Source organism: Macaca thibetana, chromosome 10 (assembly GCF_024542745.1).
Source record: "Macaca thibetana thibetana isolate TM-01 chromosome 10, ASM2454274v1, whole genome shotgun sequence".
In the NCBI taxonomy this organism is placed as follows: Eukaryota; Metazoa; Chordata; class Mammalia; order Primates; family Cercopithecidae; genus Macaca; species Macaca thibetana.
The window spans coordinates 91,750,914-91,769,702 of record NC_065587.1 but is presented as its reverse complement, the minus strand read 5'-3'; the positions used below and the strand labels follow the sequence as shown (position 1 = coordinate 91,769,702).

The 18,789-nt window shown below is 48.9% G+C and overlaps 1 protein-coding gene across 1 annotated transcript; it reads left to right on the top strand.

The window, feature by feature from the left end:
* Nucleotides 1-8,173: 8,173 nt before the first annotated feature.
* Nucleotides 8,174-15,606, top strand: CD93 (CD93 molecule). Its single transcript, XM_050745473.1, has 2 exons — nucleotides 8,174-10,675; nucleotides 10,966-15,606. Exons 1-2 carry the CDS (start codon nucleotides 8,748-8,750, stop codon nucleotides 10,988-10,990), a joined length of 1,953 nt encoding a protein of 650 aa, XP_050601430.1. The 5' UTR covers nucleotides 8,174-8,747; the 3' UTR covers nucleotides 10,991-15,606.
* The last annotated feature ends 3,183 nt before the right edge of the window (nucleotides 15,607-18,789 follow it).

Below are 18,789 nucleotides of genomic sequence, written 5' to 3'. Positions count from 1 at the left end.
TCTCTGGCTGCTGGGGCCATGACACAGTCATGTTCCTCCCCTCCTGCTGGTCCCCCCACTTCCTAAGAAATAGAGACATCTAGACTGAGAAACAAGGTAGGTTTACACAAAGGCAAGCTATTTGTCATTTTCAACAAAAAGAATATCAAAAAGCAGCTTTGCTTATTTCAAAATGACTGAATCAAACCCAATTCTGTCAGCTCATTCTTTATGAGCTATCAAAACCCGAACACTCTTCATCCACGTATCCAGTGAGGAAACACCATAATCGGGGTGGCATCATGGGTTGCATTCTCAGCTAGCCCTGCTCCTCTCCTTCTCTGCCCAGACTGGCTGTCACCGACAGATGACTAAGGGCCCTGCAGAATTGAATTACTCAGCTGAAGCCACAGAGCATGCGCCAGCAGTGAGAGGAGAGTTCAGAGGGTCTCTATGTCTAAAACACAGGACTTGGCTTCGGACACTTCAGGATAACAGGGGGATTTCCAGGTTTCTGTGGAGCGACTGAATCCTACCATCCAGGCACACAGGGAGCTCCACAGACAGCCCCCTGCAGAGAGGGAGACCCTGTGCTTTGCTGATGGCTCTGAATGCTTCTGGCTCCCCTCCAAAGGGGGCCCAGCTCATGCCCAGTTGGCATGTCTGTGCTTTGGAGGTCAAGGCATATGAGCCCACAGACTGGCATATTTGAGTGAGGGTTACGGAGGGAGTGCACCTGCTGTGTCCTGCACCCCAGCAAGGAGGGTTAGGTCATCAAAGCTGGGAAGTGCTCTTACAAGGAAGCTGCCTTGTGCCCACTGGGAGCTGGCAAGCCCTGAATGCCTCAGACCAACTTGAATGGCTCTAGGACGCCAGCAGCAGGGTGACGGATTGGCATAAAGATGCATGGCCAATTGACCACATGGTGCTGAAACCTTCGGGCAACACCTCGATACCAGGATCCCATGGCAGGTAGGGAAAGCTCTCAGGGCTCAGGTCCTGGTGCTGGGCGTGAAAACACACACACGCCACCCTGAGCCCTACACATGTTGCCTGGTTTCTGGGATTAGGGCCACTGTCTCTCTCCTCTGATGACATCTCTCCAGCAGCATTTCCTCTCTGTGTGCAGGTGGGGTCTATCCAGCATTGCTTCATCTCTGGGTCTTTGGAAGGGTGTGGGGACCTAGGACATGCTAGACATTTCTTCCTTCTGGAGTGTTCCTGGTGACTTCCTTGCCAGAGAATCAATTAGGGCAAAAATAATAACCGTAATCATTAGAACTGTTATTCGGTAAACGTGAGACTATATTCATACCACTAATCATGGAACCATGGACTTACCATTTACTATGCAAAGTGCTTTACTGAGTCATCTCATTTAATCCTTGTGCCTCTGTGGATGTGACACCATTTACATGTAAGGAAACTGAAGCCCAGAGAGGAACGGTGTTTGCCCAGGGGCACATGGCTAGTAAGTGGCACATTTTGACTAGTGGTCAAAACTACAGAATACGGGGGTTATTATTCCCATTTTGTGCTAAGTCAGTGGAGCTGGGGGATGCCCACTGAGACCCGGCAAGGCAAAGGCAGCAGTCCTGGCCTCGGGAGACTGGGCTGAGACCGAGTGCTTCCTCCTGCTTCTGGGCAGTCTCACTGGTTTAAAACCCTCATCCCAAGGGTGCCTGGGTGTGGTCCTAAATACACCCAGCACTGGAAAGTTCTCCACCAGTGCTTGTGAGGTTTTCCTTTCTAGTTCTAGTATATACTTCTCAAGAATCTTCAGAATTCCCCAGTCAGCTTCCCAAAGGAAACTAAATTTGCTCAGAAAAGCAGGCTTATCTATTCAACTTAAATGGCTTCTTTTCAAACAACTGTAATGTCATCATTCTCATTTTTATGAATAATTAAATCTTGGCATGTTAGGCTAAGTTAATCATTTTTATCTCTTCCAAATTATATTGTCTAAATATGGCTAAACTATGACGACAACTTACTGGAATCACCGAGGATGTTGTTAATGTCAAATGGAACCTGAAATCATCCACACCGGCCTTGTGAACATAATTTAGAGACTTGTATTTCATGCTCAGAGCCGTCCCTGGAGATTAAATGTGTGAACCGATCCTGCTGAAAACTCTGTTTCCCTCCATGATCTATCTCGTTCCAAAAGCTGGTGAGCCGGTGAGTAGCCTTTGCTTATCACGGCCAGTGTCAAGAGGTGAGCACAAGTTAACCTTAAAAACAACATTCAGCCCAGCCAAGTTTTCTGTAAATATGGTACACGATTAATTATGTCAGAAGACTATTTACTAAATGTGAAAAAATCAATAACACTCTAGGAAGAATGTTTACCCAGCCTAGGATCCAAACAAAGACTCTAAAGCCAGGGAAGTTTTTGAAAAATACAAGCTCCGTGTCTCCAGCAAACATAAGGGAGGTTTTGCTCCTTTTCATTTTTGCCTTGGCAGGGATGGGCCCTGGGGGTGTGGGCTCTGTCTCTTCTCTGGTCATTGCAATCAGAGCGACATGACTTTTGTCCACTGATGGCGGCCACGTGCCAGCCCTTGCAGGAAGCACTTACCACTAGGACCTCATTTAATTTAATGCCACTGACAGGACAGTGGCATCCTGACTCTTATCCTCCCTGTTTTGTAAACTAAGAAACCAAGGCCCCAAGAAGTGAAAGTGTTGGTCCCAATCCCGAAGCCAGCAACTGGCTGAGGCCCTACTTCCAGTTGCAGGAGTAGAGTCCAGGTGGTCTCAGGCCACAGTCTCCTGGTGTGATAGGAATTCACTGTTCCTGCCGGGTGCTTTCCTGAGCTGCTTCTTTTAGGTATGCACTCTCTTAGTCCTCACAAAGCCCTGTGAGAGGTGGAGACAGCTGAGGATGTGGAGTTCCAGATAATCGTACCACATAACAGTGGACAGAGTGGTTCAGTTGTGACCTTAGTCACACAGCCTGTAAGTCACAGAGTGGGACTGTAACCCAGTGCAGACAAGTTCTATCCTTTCTCTCTTTTTTTTTTTTTTTTTTTTTGAGACACGGTCTGGCTCCGTCACCCAGGCTGGAGTGCAATGGCATGATCACTGTAACCTCTGCCTCCCTGGTTCAAGTAATCCTCCTCCTACCTCAGTCTCCTGAGTAGCTAGGACTACAGGCACACGCCACCACAGTCCACTAATTTCTTCTTTCTTTCTTTCTTTCTTTCTTTCTTTCTTTCTTTCTTTCTTTCTTTCTTTCTTTCTTTCTTTCTTTCTTTCTTTCTTTCTTTCTTTTTCTTTCTTTCTTTCTTTCTTTCTTTCCTTCTTTCCTTCTTTCTCTTTCTTTCTCTTTCTTTCTTTCTTTCTTTCTTTTGTTCGTTCGTTCATTCGTGGAGTTGGGGAGATGGGGTCTTGAACTCCTGAGCTCCAGTGATCCACCCACCTTGGCCTCCCAAACAGCTGGGATTACAGGCATGAGCTACTGCCCCCCAGCCTCTAACCCTCTCAACGCAGGACAGACTGTCCATCGATGAGCCTCCCCCGAGGGGAGACGGTGTCCTCAAGTGGCGTTGCCTGCAGCAATCCTGGCATCTTGGTGCCCAGAGTGAACCTTGTAGCACCTCTCACGTCTGTACAACACAATGACTTTCAGAAACCATCATGTCATAATCAATATTCATGATTTTTCTAGTTTTTTAAGTTTTAAAGCAAATGATTAATAGAGGACAAATTTCAATTTTACAAAAATGTTATTCAAATTCTGTTAAGCACCTCATGTATGAACTAAAATTTGTACTGACAAGCAAAAACATCAGGTCTCATAGTTTTCACTCTGTTTCTATTTTAAACTTCGGACACAAAATCCCTAAGTGGTCTCATAGAACGACAGGTGGCAGTGACTCCAGTTCTGTTTCATTCCCTTCACCATCTCTGTGCCACTGTTGCTCACTGTGAGTCTAACATATACCGTGTTGTGCCAGGAAATACGCAATGTGCTTTGTTTCCCTTTTTAATTCAATTTGTAGTTAAAAAGAATAAAAGGAAAAAGAGAGGCCAGATGCCTGAATGATCCACAAACCAACTAGTCTGCTCCCAAATAATTGAGATTAAACTGTCCCCATATTTGAGATCAGAACATTCCATTCCAGCATCATGTAAAGTAAATTTTTAAGGCAATTCAAAAAGAAAGCCCAGAGTACTCACAAAGACTGCAGAATACACAGAGATGATGTGGAGCCTTTTGCTCAGGGTACATGTCATGCTGTTAGGCTCGCCATGGTTCTAGAACACCTAACGTGGCTTCCGTCCAAAGATCTGCCAAGAAAAACTCTTTCAATCTCCTTCTGCTGATTCCTGCTGTTTTAAGTATCAGTCCTTGGAGAGGTTTGGTATAATCTGCTCTCTAAATAAAATGGGATAAATCACCATCCATGGGGAATTTAGTATGTGAGGTACAGAATTCCCTCAAAGTTTGCATTCAGACTACCTTAAATTCTTTGTAAAACTCCACCAAATCCCTCCCAGGAAAAGCAAGCTCTTCCTCTTCCCCTGAGTTTGAAGCATCATGCCCTCAGCCTCTAAGAATCCCCTGTACCGCCTCTAAGGAGCATCACCTATAGGTGGGAGCGGACACAGAAGGGCGGGGCTGGAGCAAGAGAACCCAGCTGTAAGTGTCCCGGGTGAATTAACCCACCTGAGCCCAGCAGGCAGCAGCCAAAGGGTGAAGGGACAGAGTGGAAGTCAGATGTGGGGGAGAAGGAATAGAAAACTTGCCCTGTGTCTTGGCAGTCAGCGGGTCAACTTGGGATGAAACTGTGTGTGTGCAGTTTAGCCAGAGGCTTGCTTACATGTGCAGCATGTCTAGGGCTCAGCAACGGTCTCAGCGTCCACTCTCTTCCCAACTTGCTTTCTCCCTAATTCCAGAGGGGAGAGTTAAGCATGATTTCACTTTTATTAATGTTAGAGCAAGAAAGTTTCCAGAGGCCCTGTTCCCACCTCTGCATTTATAGATGAGAAGTGGGGCTGAGTTAACCAAGTTACTGAAAATAATAAAGTAAAATTCAAGGACCCCCAGGGCAAGGCAGTTCTGCATTTTACATGGCCTTTCTCACTGTTGGTGCTTTACAAATACTTCCAAGGTTGATGGATAAAAAAAGAGTATATGTCTTGCTAGTTCATTTTCTTCTTTAAGATGTCATCACTTGGCTAAGTGAATAGTAATTGGTTTGAAAGTTCCCACATGGAAGATGAATAACTTACAGCTAAAGAAGATATCTTGACAAAGATCTGGGGGTCAGAGTGGCTGACATGCTGAAAGTCACTCATTTAGCCCATATCCTTAAGCACCAACTAAGTAGAATGTGAGGGAATGCTGCAGATCACAATCTACCCCTGAGGAATCCACCTCTGAGCTGCACAAACAGGGACCTAGACCATGAGAAAGGCTTCCTGCTATGAGTGGATGCCAAGGCTGCAGGATCCATTTTACAGAATGTTAAGAAGTTACCTGCATGAAAATAAACCCTTAGAAATGCAGCTTTTCCCAGGCAGAGAACAAGATTGACCCTTGCCAAGCTCAAATGCATGGCCAGCTATGTTGTCTAGAAGCCAGGGACACCAGCCTTCCCTGGACCCCTCACAGCTGTCTACTCACCCAGCTCTGGCGGCACACTCAGCGTCCCGAGGAGGCAGGTCACAAGGACAGGGGGCTGGGAGATCCTGAGCCCCAGGAGGCAGTCCCCCATGTTCTCAGAGCCAGGTACCTCCAGCGGACACAGCCTTCCACGACCCCATCTCCCCACAGCACAAGCAGGAGCCATGCAATCCTTCTGCGTGCCCAGTGCCCTTCCCCCCACCTCGGCCCAGCCCCGAGAACATCTGACCTGGACCCTCCACAGCTCTTCAATCTTCCTTCTCTAATCTGGGGACCAGCCTAGTCCAGGTGGTTGTCATCTGGCCTGGAAACCTGTGGCCACCTGCTGAGGGATCCCCACCCCCTGCTTGGGACCACTGGACGAAGCCCCAAGCCTTCATTACTGGGGTTCACAGGCTCCATCTTCCCCTGAATCCTCCCTCCTACTGCCTGGGCCTTGGTCTCCCGGCCCTTCACTCACTCCCTGTCCCCAGGGCTTCTGTACATGCTATACCCCCATTCCGACACCATTCCACATCTGAGCTGCAACTCTTTTAGATTCCGACTTTACTGCCTGTCTTCTGCAGAGGAGCCTCTCCTAACTCCCCTTCCCCCAGCCAGGATGCTACCCCTGTATTGACCATGACCTCCCCCCTCCCCTGTGCTGCCTGAAATAAAGCCATCAGTGCTGTGACTTGTTCGAAGTTGTCCCACTCTAACAGGCCTCAAGGATCACAGAGGCAGGGATCCCCTTCTGGAATCTAGTGCCTCGCTCAGCGCATAGCAGGGTCTTAATCAACAAATGTTTGATGGGTGGATGGACAAACAGATGGATGGATGAAGGGGCACAGGGAGGGTCCGGTGGCTTCTATGGAGAGTTCCCAAAGGGTCTCAAATATCTTTGCCAAAATGCAGGGACTTAAGGCACATTCTTAGGAGGGTATCCAGCTGGAGTCAGAGATAGCCCCTTGTCCCTTAGGGAGCCAGCGAGCTCCCAGGCCCAGGGACACCCCAACATCTCCATGGAGGCCACTGTGGTTGTTGCTGTTGCCAGGTTCACAGGTGTTCCCTGTGTTCTCCACCATGGCGCGTCCCCTGGGGCCTTCACAGTCAGTGCAGAGCACCAAAGAGTTGCCGCTGTGTGGTGAATTCTTATAATTGTGCATTGCATCCATTTTGAATGTAATTTGGACTTTCTCCTACCAGAAGCAGGGCTTAGTCGCCCTTGACACGGTGTCCAGGGATTCACCCACTCCCGGTCCCTCACTGTGGCCAACCCAAATATCTGCCTTGTACACTCACCTCCTGTGACCACCTCCCTGTGGGACAGGCAGATACAGCCCACTTGATAGCCTCAGTGACTCCACACCCCACAGGGACTTCCCAGACATGCTGCCATGCCCACCTCTCAGCCACAGGGACCACACGGAGCCCGTGTCTTGTTGCTCTAAACCCACCAGTGAGAAGTCCCCATGGGAAACCCGCTTGGGAAACGCCCTGGACCCCAATAAAGGCTTAGGTCTCAGGTCCCTCTCTCTCCCTTCACTCCCCCCCCGCCCCAAGTAAGCGTTCGTGACCCACTTTCTGCAGGCCCCGTGAGGCGCGCTGCCGTCTCCCTGGGACACGGTGCTTCTGTTGCTTCCTGTGTCTTCTTGTGCTGCCTCCTGCGTCTCCCCCGACCCACGCCCCAACCCAACTCTCCTCCCATCAGGGCTCTCTTAGGAAGTGGCTGTCTTGATAGGAATAAACTGGACATGGGTCAGATGAGAGTCACAAGGTGTCTGTCCAGAGTAACAAGTTTTGTGTAAGAGAGACTTGTGGTCACTGGACAGGGCTAGAATTTATAGTCAGTCTCTCCAAGTGAGAGATAAAGCCTGCTACCAATGACAGGGGACTTGGAGAACAGCTGAGCCCCTCCCTCAGCTGAGATGGCGCTGAGGTGTGGTCCCCTCAGGCCCCCAGAGTGACCCGGCACCAGCTCCAGCAGCCCAGGGTCACCTTCTCAGCAAGCCATTGCGGGTTGGCTTCCTCCTTGTCTGTTTCACTTCCCCTTCCACATAAACTAGTCTCCCCAAATCCTGTCTCAGGGTCCCCTCCTGGGGGATCCCAACCAATGATCTAAGGTCTGTGGCTGCAAGAAAAGTACCCTGTGAGTCCCGGGCTTTTGCCGAGTCGCGATGTCGCGGGAGGGCCTGCCCGGGCTTGAATTCCCGCTCCCTGCCCAGATTTCCGGCCCTTGCTAGGAATCCTGAGCCAGGGGACGTGAGCCTGCAAGGCCTGCACCACAAGGCCGGACACATTTTCATTTTCTTTCTGATGCTTTTTGTGACCCTGCCACCTCACAATGCAATATTTCCACTGTGAAACCCCCAAAACTGCCAAATTTCACCCATTTTGGATTAACATTATCAAGGAGCTTGGCATTATGTTGAAAACCCAGACATTCCCACGACCCGGCTCCTATTTAAAAAATGTCTGTCTATTTAAAGTTCAGGATGGGAGGATAAAAGAGAAAAGACTCCCAAAGTCAACAGAGAACATGAGCTAGGCAAAAGGAAAGTCCAGTTTGCTTCTAAAAAAGGCTGAAAATTATAACCATCCATGGCCTTGCGTCTTAAGTCTCAGAATTTTTTTTCTTTTTTGATGGTTTGCAAACCAAAGTGGAATTTTATTATGGGTTACTAAGGGAGCTTCCTCAAGTTCCTAGCCCCCAAAGCCTCTGTGCACTCCATAGCATGCCTCCGAGGCTCCTCATGCCATGAGAAAGAGAATGGAGCCAAAATCAAGCCGGCAGTATCTCCAGGCTGTAACGTCTTCCCCACGTCGCTGAGTTTCCACAGTGCTGAGCCAGGGACCCGGCAGAGCTGCCTAGCTCCTTTTATGAACAACAGCACCGTGATGAAGGCAGCAGGAGTCAGAGAACAATTCATGGCAGGAAGCCCCAGCATCCGGTGAGAAATAAGAAGTACAACAGTACAGGATGCGCCTTGGGTCACGGGGACGTGGAAAGCCCGCAGCCTTTGTGTCCTTCTCGGGGCCAGAGTGGCTGCAGCTCACCCCTCAGCTCCCTTCGGGTCCCAGCTGGGAGCCGAGATAGAAGCTACTGTCGCTGCTGGGCTTCTCGCCTCCTGCCGAGGGGCACACGGAGACCGGGATGGCCACCTCTGTGGGCCTGCTGCTGCTGCTGCTGCTCCTGAGGCAGCTCGGGGCCGGGACAGGAGCTGACACAGAGGCGGTGGTCTGCGCGGGGACCGCCTGCTATACGGCCCACTGGGGCAAGCTGAGCGCTGCCGAGGCCCAGAACCTCTGCCTCCAAAACGGGGGCAACCTGGCCACTGTGAAGAGCGAGGAGGAGGCCCAGCACGTCCAGCAAGTACTGGCCCAACTCCTGAGGCGGGAGGCAGCCCTGACGGCAAGGATGGGCAAGTTCTGGATTGGGCTCCAGCGAGAGAAGGGCAAGTGCCTGGACCCCAGTCTGCCGCTGAAGGGCTTCAGCTGGGTGGGCGGCGGGGAGGACACGCCTTACTCTAACTGGCACAAGGAGCTCCGGAACTCGTGCATCTCCAAGCGCTGTGTGTCTCTGCTGCTGGACCTGTCCCAGCCGCTCCTTCCCGGGCGCCTCCCGAAGTGGTCCGAAGGCCCCTGTGGGAGCCCAGGCTCCCCCGGAAGTAACATTGAGGGCTTCGTGTGCAAATTCAGCTTCAAAGGCATGTGCCGGCCTCTGGCCCTGGGGGGCCCAGGTCAGGTGACCTACACCACCCCCTTCCAGACCACCAGTTCCTCCTTGGAGGCTGTGCCCTTTGCCTCTGCCGCCAATGTGGCCTGTGGGGAAGGGGACAAAGACGACAGTCAGAGTCATTATTTCCTGTGCAAGGAGAAGGCCCCCGATGTGTTCGACTGGGGCAGCTCGGGCCCCCTCTGTGTCAGCCCCAAGTATGGCTGCAACTTCAACAATGGGGGCTGCCACCAGGACTGCTTTGAAGGCGGGGATGGCTCCTTCCTCTGCGGCTGCCGGCCAGGGTTCCGGCTGCTGGACGACCTGGTGACCTGTGCCTCACGAAACCCTTGCAGCTCTAGCCCATGTCGTGGGGGGGCCACATGCATCCCGGGACCCCATGGGAAAAACTACACGTGCCGCTGCCCCCAAGGGTACCAGCTGGACTCGAGTCAGCTGGACTGTGTGGATGTGGACGAATGCCAGGACTCCCCCTGTGCCCAGGAGTGTGTCAACACCCCTGGGAGCTTCCGCTGCGAATGCTGGGTTGGCTATGAGCCGGGCGGTCCTGGAGAGGGGGCCTGTCAGGATGTGGATGAGTGTGCCCTGGGCCGCTCGCCTTGCGCTCAGGGCTGCACCAACACAGAGGGCTCATTCCACTGTTCCTGCGAGGAGGGCTATGTCCTGGCCGGGGAGGACGGCACTCAGTGCCAGGACGTGGATGAGTGTGTGGGCCCAGGGGGCCCCCTCTGCGACAGCTTGTGCTTCAACACACAAGGGTCCTTCCGCTGTGGCTGCCTGCCAGGCTGGGTGCTGGCCCCCAATGGGGTCTCCTGCGCCATGGGGCCTGTGTCTCTGGGACCACCATCTGGGCCCCCCGATGAGGAGTACAAGGGAGAGAGAGAGGGGAGCACTGTGCCTCCTGCTGCAACAGCCAGTCCCACGAGGGGACCGAAGGGCACCCCCAAGTCTACACCCACCACAAGGAGACCTTTGCTCTCATCTGATGCCCCCATCACCTCTGTCCCACTTGAGGTGCTGGCCCCCAGTGGGTCCCCAGGCCTCTGGAGGGAGCCCAGCATCCATCACACCACAGCTGCCTCTGGCGCCCAGGAGCCTGCAGGTGGGGACTCCTCCGTGGCCACACAAAACGACGACGGCACTGACGGGCAAAAGCTGCTTTTATTCTACATCCTAGGCACCGTGGTGGGCATCCTACTTCTGCTGGCCCTGGCTCTGGGGCTACTGGTCTATCGCAAGCGGAGAGCGAAGAGGGAGGAGAAGAAGGAGAAGCCCCAGAATGCAGCAGACAGTTACTCCTGGGTTCCAGAGCGAGCAGAGAGCAGGGCAATGGAGAACCAGTACAGGTAAAGGGGGCCCTGAGCGACTGGGGGAGGGGATGCGCAGGCATGGGGACACTGACCACAGTACAAAGAGGTGGCAGCAGGAGCAGGCCCAGGTTCCCTGTGGGCAGACACACCCCGGTCCCGGAAGCTGACCCCTCAACCTCCCCCGACGCCAGGCACACGGGCTCCCTTAGAGCATGCTGCCCGTCTGCAGCGCGGCTGCAGGTAACCTGGGGCTCCCTCCCAAGCTCCAGACGTGCAGGCAGCAGGGGCGCCGTGGCTTCCAACACTGTCTCTTTTGTTTCCCATAGTCCGACACCTGGGACAGACTGCTGAAAGTGAGGTGGCCCTAGAGACACTAGAATCACCGGCCACCATCCTCAGAGCTTTGAACTCCCCATTCCAAAGGGGGACCCACATCTTTCTGAAAGACTGGACTGAAATCTTAGCAAACAATTGTAAGCCTTCTCCTTAAAGCTCCCTTGGAACATGCAGGTATTTTCTACGCGTGTGTGGTGTTCCTGAAGTGGAAGCTGTGCGTTGGCGTGCCGCAGTGGAGATTTTGTGACTCTGTAATGATTCTTACTCCCCCTTCCTTTTCAAATTCCAGTGTGACCAATTCCGGATCAGGGTGTGAGGAGGCCAGGGCTAAGGGGCTCCCCTGAATAGCTTCTCTGCTCACTTCGACCATCTAAGAGGAAAAGGTGGGCTGCTCATGCCGATTAGGATTGAAATGATTTGTTTCTCTTCCTGGGATGAAAACTAAGTCAATTAATTATTCAATTAGATAAGAAGATCTGATTTTTTGGTCAAAGGGAGCATGTTCAGGACTGGAAACATTTCTTTACATTTGCATTCCTGCATTTCCCCAGTCTTGCTAAATGTGAAATTGTTGACATCCTCCAGAACGGCCAGAAGTGCAATTAACCTCTTAGGTGGCAAGGAGGCAGGAAGTGCCTCTTTAGTTCTTACATTTCTAATAGTCTTGGGTTTATTTGCAAAGAGAAGCTTGAAAAGTATGAGAAAAGTTGCTTGAAGTGAGTTACAGGTATTTGTGAAGTCACATAATCTACAGGGCTAGGGCGAGAGAGGCCAGGGATTTGTTCAAAGATACTTGAATTAATTCATCTAAATGTACTGAGGTTATCACACACTTGACTACGGATATGATCCACACTAACAAGGAAACAAAATCAAGGACAACCTGTCTTTGAGCCAGGGCAGGCCTCAGACACCCTGCTTGTGGCCCCGCCTCCACTTCATGCTGCTGGGAATGCCAGTGCTCCGAGCTCAGACGGAGGAAGCCATGGCGGAAACTTCCATCGGGCTGTTTTCTAAAGGATGTGTGAACGGGAGATGATGCACTGTGTTTTGAAAGCTGTCCTTTTAAAGCATTTTAGCACAGTTCATAGTTCACAGTTGATGCAGCATCCTGAGATTTTAAATCCTGAAGTGTGGCTGGGGCACACACCAAGTAGGGAGCTAGTCAGGCAGTTTGCTTAAGGAACTTTTGTTCTGTGTCTCTCTTTTCCTTAAAATTGGGGGTAAGGAGGGAAGGAAGAGGGAAGAAGAGGACTAACTAAAATCATTTTTATCAGCAAAAACTGCTCAAAGCCATTTACATTTATATCCTCATTTTAAAAGTCACATTTGCAAAGATTTCTCCCTATGATGATAATGTGGTTGATAGTGTGCACTCTCCTTCTCTCTCTCTTTCACACACACACACACACACACACACACACACACACACACACACGGCACCATTCTGCCTGGGGTACTGGAACAGAGCCCTGGGGTCACCAATGGTCAGAGTCACTAGAAGTTACCTGAGTATCTCTGGGAGGCCTCACGTCTCCTGTGGGCTTTTTGCTGTCACTGTGCAGGAGAACAGACAGAGGAAATGTGTCTCCCTCCAAGGCCCCAAAGCCTCAGAGAAAGGGTGTTTCTGGTTTTGCCTTAGCAATGCATCGGTCTCCGAGGTGACACCCTGGAGCAGTTGAAAAACCACCAGGTGCAGGCCCTTAGAGTTAATACTCTTGCCAGTTTTAAAATATAGATGCTATGGTTCAGATTGTTTTTAATGGAAAACTCAAGGGGCAGGGGAGGTGAAAGGAAAGATGGAGGTTTTGTGGGGCTCAGTGGGGCATTTGGAACTTCTTTTTAAAGTCATCTCATGGTCTCCAGTTTTCAGTTGGAACTTTGGTGTTTGACACTTAAGGGAGACAAAGGCTGTGTCCATTTGGCAAAACTTCCTTGGCCACGAGACTCTAGGTGATGTGTGAAGCTGGGCAGCCTGTGGCGTGGAGAGCAGCTGTCTGTCTGGCCATTCAGAGGATTCTAAAGACATGGCTGGATGCGCTGCTGACCAACATCAGCACTTAAATAAATGCAAATACAATACTTTTCCCTCTGGGCATTGAAAATCCTTGCCCTTATCATTTGGGGTGAAGGAGGCATTTCTGTCCTTGGCTTCCCAGAGCCCCAACGCAGTCTGTGTATGAATCCTGGGGTCCAACGAGGCCTCCTATTTCCACAGCGTTCTGATTGCTCTCACAGCCCAGGCCCATTGTCTGGTCTCTGAATTTTTCTGTAGGTGACAACATGCAGCCCCATTCTCAACAACAGGGAGGACACGGACCCTCTCTGTGGAACCCGCAAGGAGAGAAATGGGTAATAAAGAATCCAGTTCCTCAAAACCTCCCCTGGCAGGGCTGGGTCCCCCTCCCGCTGGGTGGTGCTTTCTCTTGCACACCACTCCCACTGCTGGGAAGAGCCAGCAACCCAACCAGATGGCTCAGGAGGTGCGTCTGATGGAAACCACTGGGCTCAAACACGTGCTTTGTTCTCCTGTTTATTTTTGCTGTTACTTTGAGGCATGGAAATTCTTGTTTGGGGGCTCTTGGGGCTACAGTAGTGGGTAAACAAATGCCCACCAGCCAAGGGGACATTAACAAATCATCCTTATCCTGAGGGACCCAAGCTTGCTCTGGCGTGGCACAGTGGGGAATCCAACGGTCATAGTGTGGGGAGAGGTGCACCCTGCCACCTGCTGACTTCTCACTAGACACAGTGTTTCTCTCCAGGTGACCTGTTCAGCAGCAGAACAAGCCAGGGCCGTGGGGACAGGGGGAAGGTTACACATGGAGATGGACAACAAGGCAATGAAGACTTGTCATCCAAATAGGTCAATAATTCTGGGAGACTCTTGGAAAAAACTGAATATATTGAGGACCAACTCTCTCCCTCCCCTCATCCTATGTCTCAAAGCAGACAATGTAAAGAGAGAACATGTCACACATGCAGCTCACCATACCCACTCGTTCCTGAATTTCAGGTGCTGTCACTGCTCTTTCTTTCTTCTTTGTCATTTGGGAAGGGTGATGCAGGGGGACAATTCCTACAGATAATCTGAGGAAGGCAGAAAAACCAGGGCAGGACAGTTATCGACAATGCATTAAGAGGAACTTGGTGAGCATCCTCTGTAGAGGGACTCCACCCCTGCTCAACAGCTTGGCTTCCAGGCAAGACCAGCCACATCTGGTCTCTGCCTTCGGTGGCCCACACTTCAGCATCATCGTCATTGCCACAGCATCACGATGCAACACATCTGTGTGTAGCACTATGACGTTATGTTTGGGTAATGTGGGGATGAACTGCACGAGGTTCTGATTAAGGATGTGGGGAAGTGGGCTGTGGTCCCTGCCGACCTTGTAAGGCCACCTCAAGGCCTGTCTGTTGGTCAGTGGCGGAGGTGCAAAGCTTCAGGAAGGGCCAGCCTCATGTCATCTTCCCCGCAATCAGGCAGAAAAGTGGAGTCAAAAAGTCAAATCTTTATATGCATGTGTTGTGTCCATTTTGCAGGGTGAACTGAGTTTGAAAGAATTTTTTTTTCTCTTCAAATTGCTTTGTCTTTTCCATCTTCATGGGTCTTATCCCTGAGCAATATTTCGATGGATGGAGATGATCATTAGGTACTTTTGTTTCAACCTTTATTCCTATCAATATTTCTGTGAAAACTAGGAGAGCAGAGATGAGATTTGACAAAAAAAATCTGAATTAAAAATAACACTGTCTTTTTAAAACTAACATAGGAAAGCCTTTCCTATTATTTCTCCTCTTAGCTTCTCCATTGTCTAAATCAGGAAAACAGGAAAACACGGCTTTCTAGCAGCTGCAAAATGGTTTAATGCCCCCTATATATTTCCATCACCTTGAACAATAGCTTTAGCATGGGAATCTGAGATATGATCCCAGAAAACATCTGTCCCTACTTTGGCTGCAAAACCCATGGCTTAAATCTATATGGTTTGTGCATTTTCTCAACCAAAAATGGAGGATGATAATCTGAAATCTCCATATACTCACTAATCAAAGACACTATTTTCATAATAGATTTCTGAGACAAATACTCACTGAAGGGCTTTAAAAATAAATCGTGTTTTGGTCTGTTCTTGTAGATAAATGCCCTTCTATTTGAAGTAGAAGCTCTGGAATCCCTTTATTGCGCTGTCGCTCTTATCTGCAAGGTGGCAAGCAGTTCTTTTCAGCAGATTTTGCCCACTATTCCCCTGGGCTGAAGTTCTTTGCGTAGATTTGACTTAAACTTGAATTTGATCCCGGAAAAGCCTTACTCTGTGATGTCAGATGTGATTGTAAATGTCAGTAATCACTTCATGAACGCAAAATGAGAATGTAAGTATTTTTAAATGTGTGTATTTTAAATGTGTTTGACTAATTCTGAAATTATAAGATTTCTATGCAGGATTTATCTTCATCCTGTGCATGTTTCCCAGACTGTGAGGAGGGAAGGCTCAGAGATCAAGCTTTTCTTCCAAGTTCTAATAAAATGGTGCTTTGAGTGCCATCATGGGTCAACCTTTAGGAAGGTGCAGCTTTGTCGTCCTTTGAGCTTTCTGTTATGTGCCTATCCTAATAAATTCTTACATACATTGGTTGTGAACTTGTTTTAATATATTTCACGACAACTTGAAATACCTGGCAGAACTTGCTTTCAAGGTCATTACATTTATCCATCTCCGTTTTCAAAGAGTTGCTAAAAAGAAGGTACCCTGTGGCTGAGTTTCTGCACCTGCACCTGCTGGACGCGACAGGGGGCGCTGGGCTCTGCCCTCCTTCATTACCTCAGCAAATGTGTTCCCTGCCCCTCAGTGTGCTGCCCTTGGGGACATGGAATACAGAGGGCTGCACTGCGCCCAGTGTCCATGGCAGCTGAGTCCACTCATCCATGGTCCCCTCATCACTCTTTAATTCCCTGCATCTTGTAAATTACATGGGTGATGCCTGGCGCAGAATTAAACATGTCCAATGGATGCGATGTGAAAATACTGTCCTATAATTATCATTGGAGCATTTATCACTACTTTGTCAGCAAAGCCCTTTCAGTTTATTTAACTAATTGGACAGGCAGATCAGATTGCTGGTTGTTTGGCTACACAAATCTCATGGTGATTCCAAGTCAGGAACAGCAGATGGTGGTCAATTCTGAGTCAGGCTGCTTTAAGATTGTGCAAAAGGCTGTGGCAAAAGCACAGGACTTAAGAAGAATAAAGGGTTCTGCTCTGTTATGCTGATGGTACAGAACACTTGCAATAAATATCCATTATTTAGGGTTAAATGCAGCTGATCCTGTTAGAAGTCTAGTCATTCACAACATACACTTGGAAATTATTCCTCAATATGAATAACCATGGCTGTTCTCCCAACACACACACACAAACACACACATGCACGACACAGAGACATGGATCCACAAACACACACAACACACATCCATAAGACACACACCCACAAGCACACACAGTTCTATCATCCTTCTGTCTCGTACACCTGGGGCCAGTGTTTCTCAATTTAGGAAAAGCCTATGAAAGCAAACACCAACTTGTGATGGTTACTTTTCTTGGCGACTTTTGCTATCTCGTTAAAATTTCTTAAATGCTAGGTAAATCATTAGCAAACAAATGATTTGCCAAGAAAAATTATTTTGCACACATATCTATTGCACAATGCAGAGTACATTTGTGTTGCTGTCATCAGACAAAATGCAGATTAAAATGAGAGACTCAGACATGTACTACGCACCTTCCATGGGGTTGAACATACACTGAGTGAGCCTATCAAGTTCTCGGCTGACTCTTGTGTATATTCAGTAAGAGGCGATACGGAGAGCAGAGATGATAAATTGAAAACCAGAGAAGTCACAGTCAGCCTTTCCCTGAATTATATTTGACATTACAGTTGCTTAGAAAGAGAATGACTAATGGGTTTACCCTTCAGATCCTCTGAGTGCCTCCTAACTCCCCCTTTTCAGAGGAAATTATGGACAGCTCAAGAGTGAAATAGTAAAGAAAGAGGCAGAGAGAGTAAAAGGTGTGGATCAAATGCAGTCATTTTTCCAGAATTGTGATTGACTTAAGGATGCTCAGCGTGTAGCTCAGGCACAGGCCCTCTCCTGAGTCCCCAGGGAAACCACCACCGAATTCCCGTGAGCAGTTGTCCCTCTCTGAGTTCTAGTAGTTGGATTCTATTTGAGGTTTGTCATCATTAACTTGGATGCTGATGTTCTCTTGTGGTTAAAACTGGTTCACAGAATTCAACTGAATGGAAGTAAGGAAGGCAGAGAGGAAGGGAGGGAGAGGGAGGGAGTGAGAGGGAGGGATGGAAGGAGGGAAAGAATGGGAAGGAACGAATGGGAGGGAGGGAAGGAATAAATGGGAGGGAGGGAGAAAACGAATAGGAGGGAACGAATAAATGAGAAAGAGAAGGAAGGAGACATGGGGGAGGGAAGAGAGAGAGAAAACACAAAAGTGGGTAGAGGAATGTCCCAGGTGTGGTGGTCACAATCAGGTCTCACGAAGCTGGGCTTGGAGCCTGAGAAGGAAGGGCTGAGTTTCTCAGGCCGTGCCTGTGCAAATTCCAGGCCGCTTTGTTCTGCTGGCCCTGATGAGGCCCAGCACCCTCCTGTCACCTTCCTGCAAAGCCTGCCTGCTTCTGCCACTGGCCTTACACCTGTCTATATAGTTCATATCATAAGGTCTGAAGCCAAGGCCGTGACCTGTCTCTGTGGGGCTCCTCCTGTGTTCACGTATCAAGAAATAATGAAATTTGTGAGGTGGAAGAAAATAATTGGGACGTCTACCTTCTTTCTGCAGGGTCTGGCTTTCCCAAAAAGGTTATGTCACAAATGTTTTACTTCATTGTTGAAATCGCCACCTCCCGTCCCATGTGTGTGTGTCAGGGTGTCACCCGCTTGTCTGTTTTTCTTCTCATCTGTCCTACAAGTCCTCATGCTCTGGCCTCCATCCAGGCCCTCATCCCCCATGGCTGTGGCTTCGTCAGCTTCTCCTCAGATTTCCACCAGTTTTGTCTTCTATTTATAGCCACGTGGTGAAGGGACTAATATGTGTTTGGCAGATTTCATCCTTCACCAATATAAAATATATGTTTTTGAACCTTTTCACTTCAAATTATATTATATATGACTTTACAAGTGATATACCCGATTCATTCTACTGCATCTGATGAATATCTGATTGTTTTTCCCTAAATTCAGCCTTCTGGTGGCACTTCATTTTGTCACTTGTAAACAACAAAGCTGGATTTCACTTTACTTTTTTTCTTTTATTCAATCGAAAGTCTTTGTCTTTTCATGGGAGAATTCAATCTATTCACCTTCATTAAGGTTACTAATAAATTTGTGCTGACTTACTTTATGTATTCCATTTATAATGATTCATTGGGATTTCTAGTCTCTCTCTCGTCAATTATTAGATTGATTAAGTTTTCTTTGATCTACTTTTTCCCTTAATAGTTTGGAACTGATATAGACTATTTGTATTCTTCAAATAGTCTTACTTTTTCATCTCACATACTAAAGCCTATGTCTTCCTATCAATGTCCTCATGTTAATTAATAGCTATCTCCTCTCCCCTCCCCCAAAATACTCAACAATCTGTTATTTCTATTTCCTCTCCTCTCAAGTTACCTGAATTCCCACACCACTGCCCACCTGGATTACATCTGAATTTTATTTTTTGATTGTTATACATTTTTACAGTCAAAGCCTACTTAGATGCCATGAGTTTTTCTTGATTTTTTCTCATCTTCACCTCTGA

Bases quoted from the DNA above. Each gene is read 5' to 3' on its own strand.
- CD93 (XM_050745473.1), top strand. From the start codon at position 8,748: ATGGCCACCTCTGTGGGCCTGCTGCTGCTGCTGCTGCTCCTGAGGCAG. The intron at 10,676-10,965 runs GTAAAGGGGGCC...TGTTTCCCATAG, and splicing joins GCAATGGAGAACCAGTACAG to TCCGACACCTGGGACAGACT.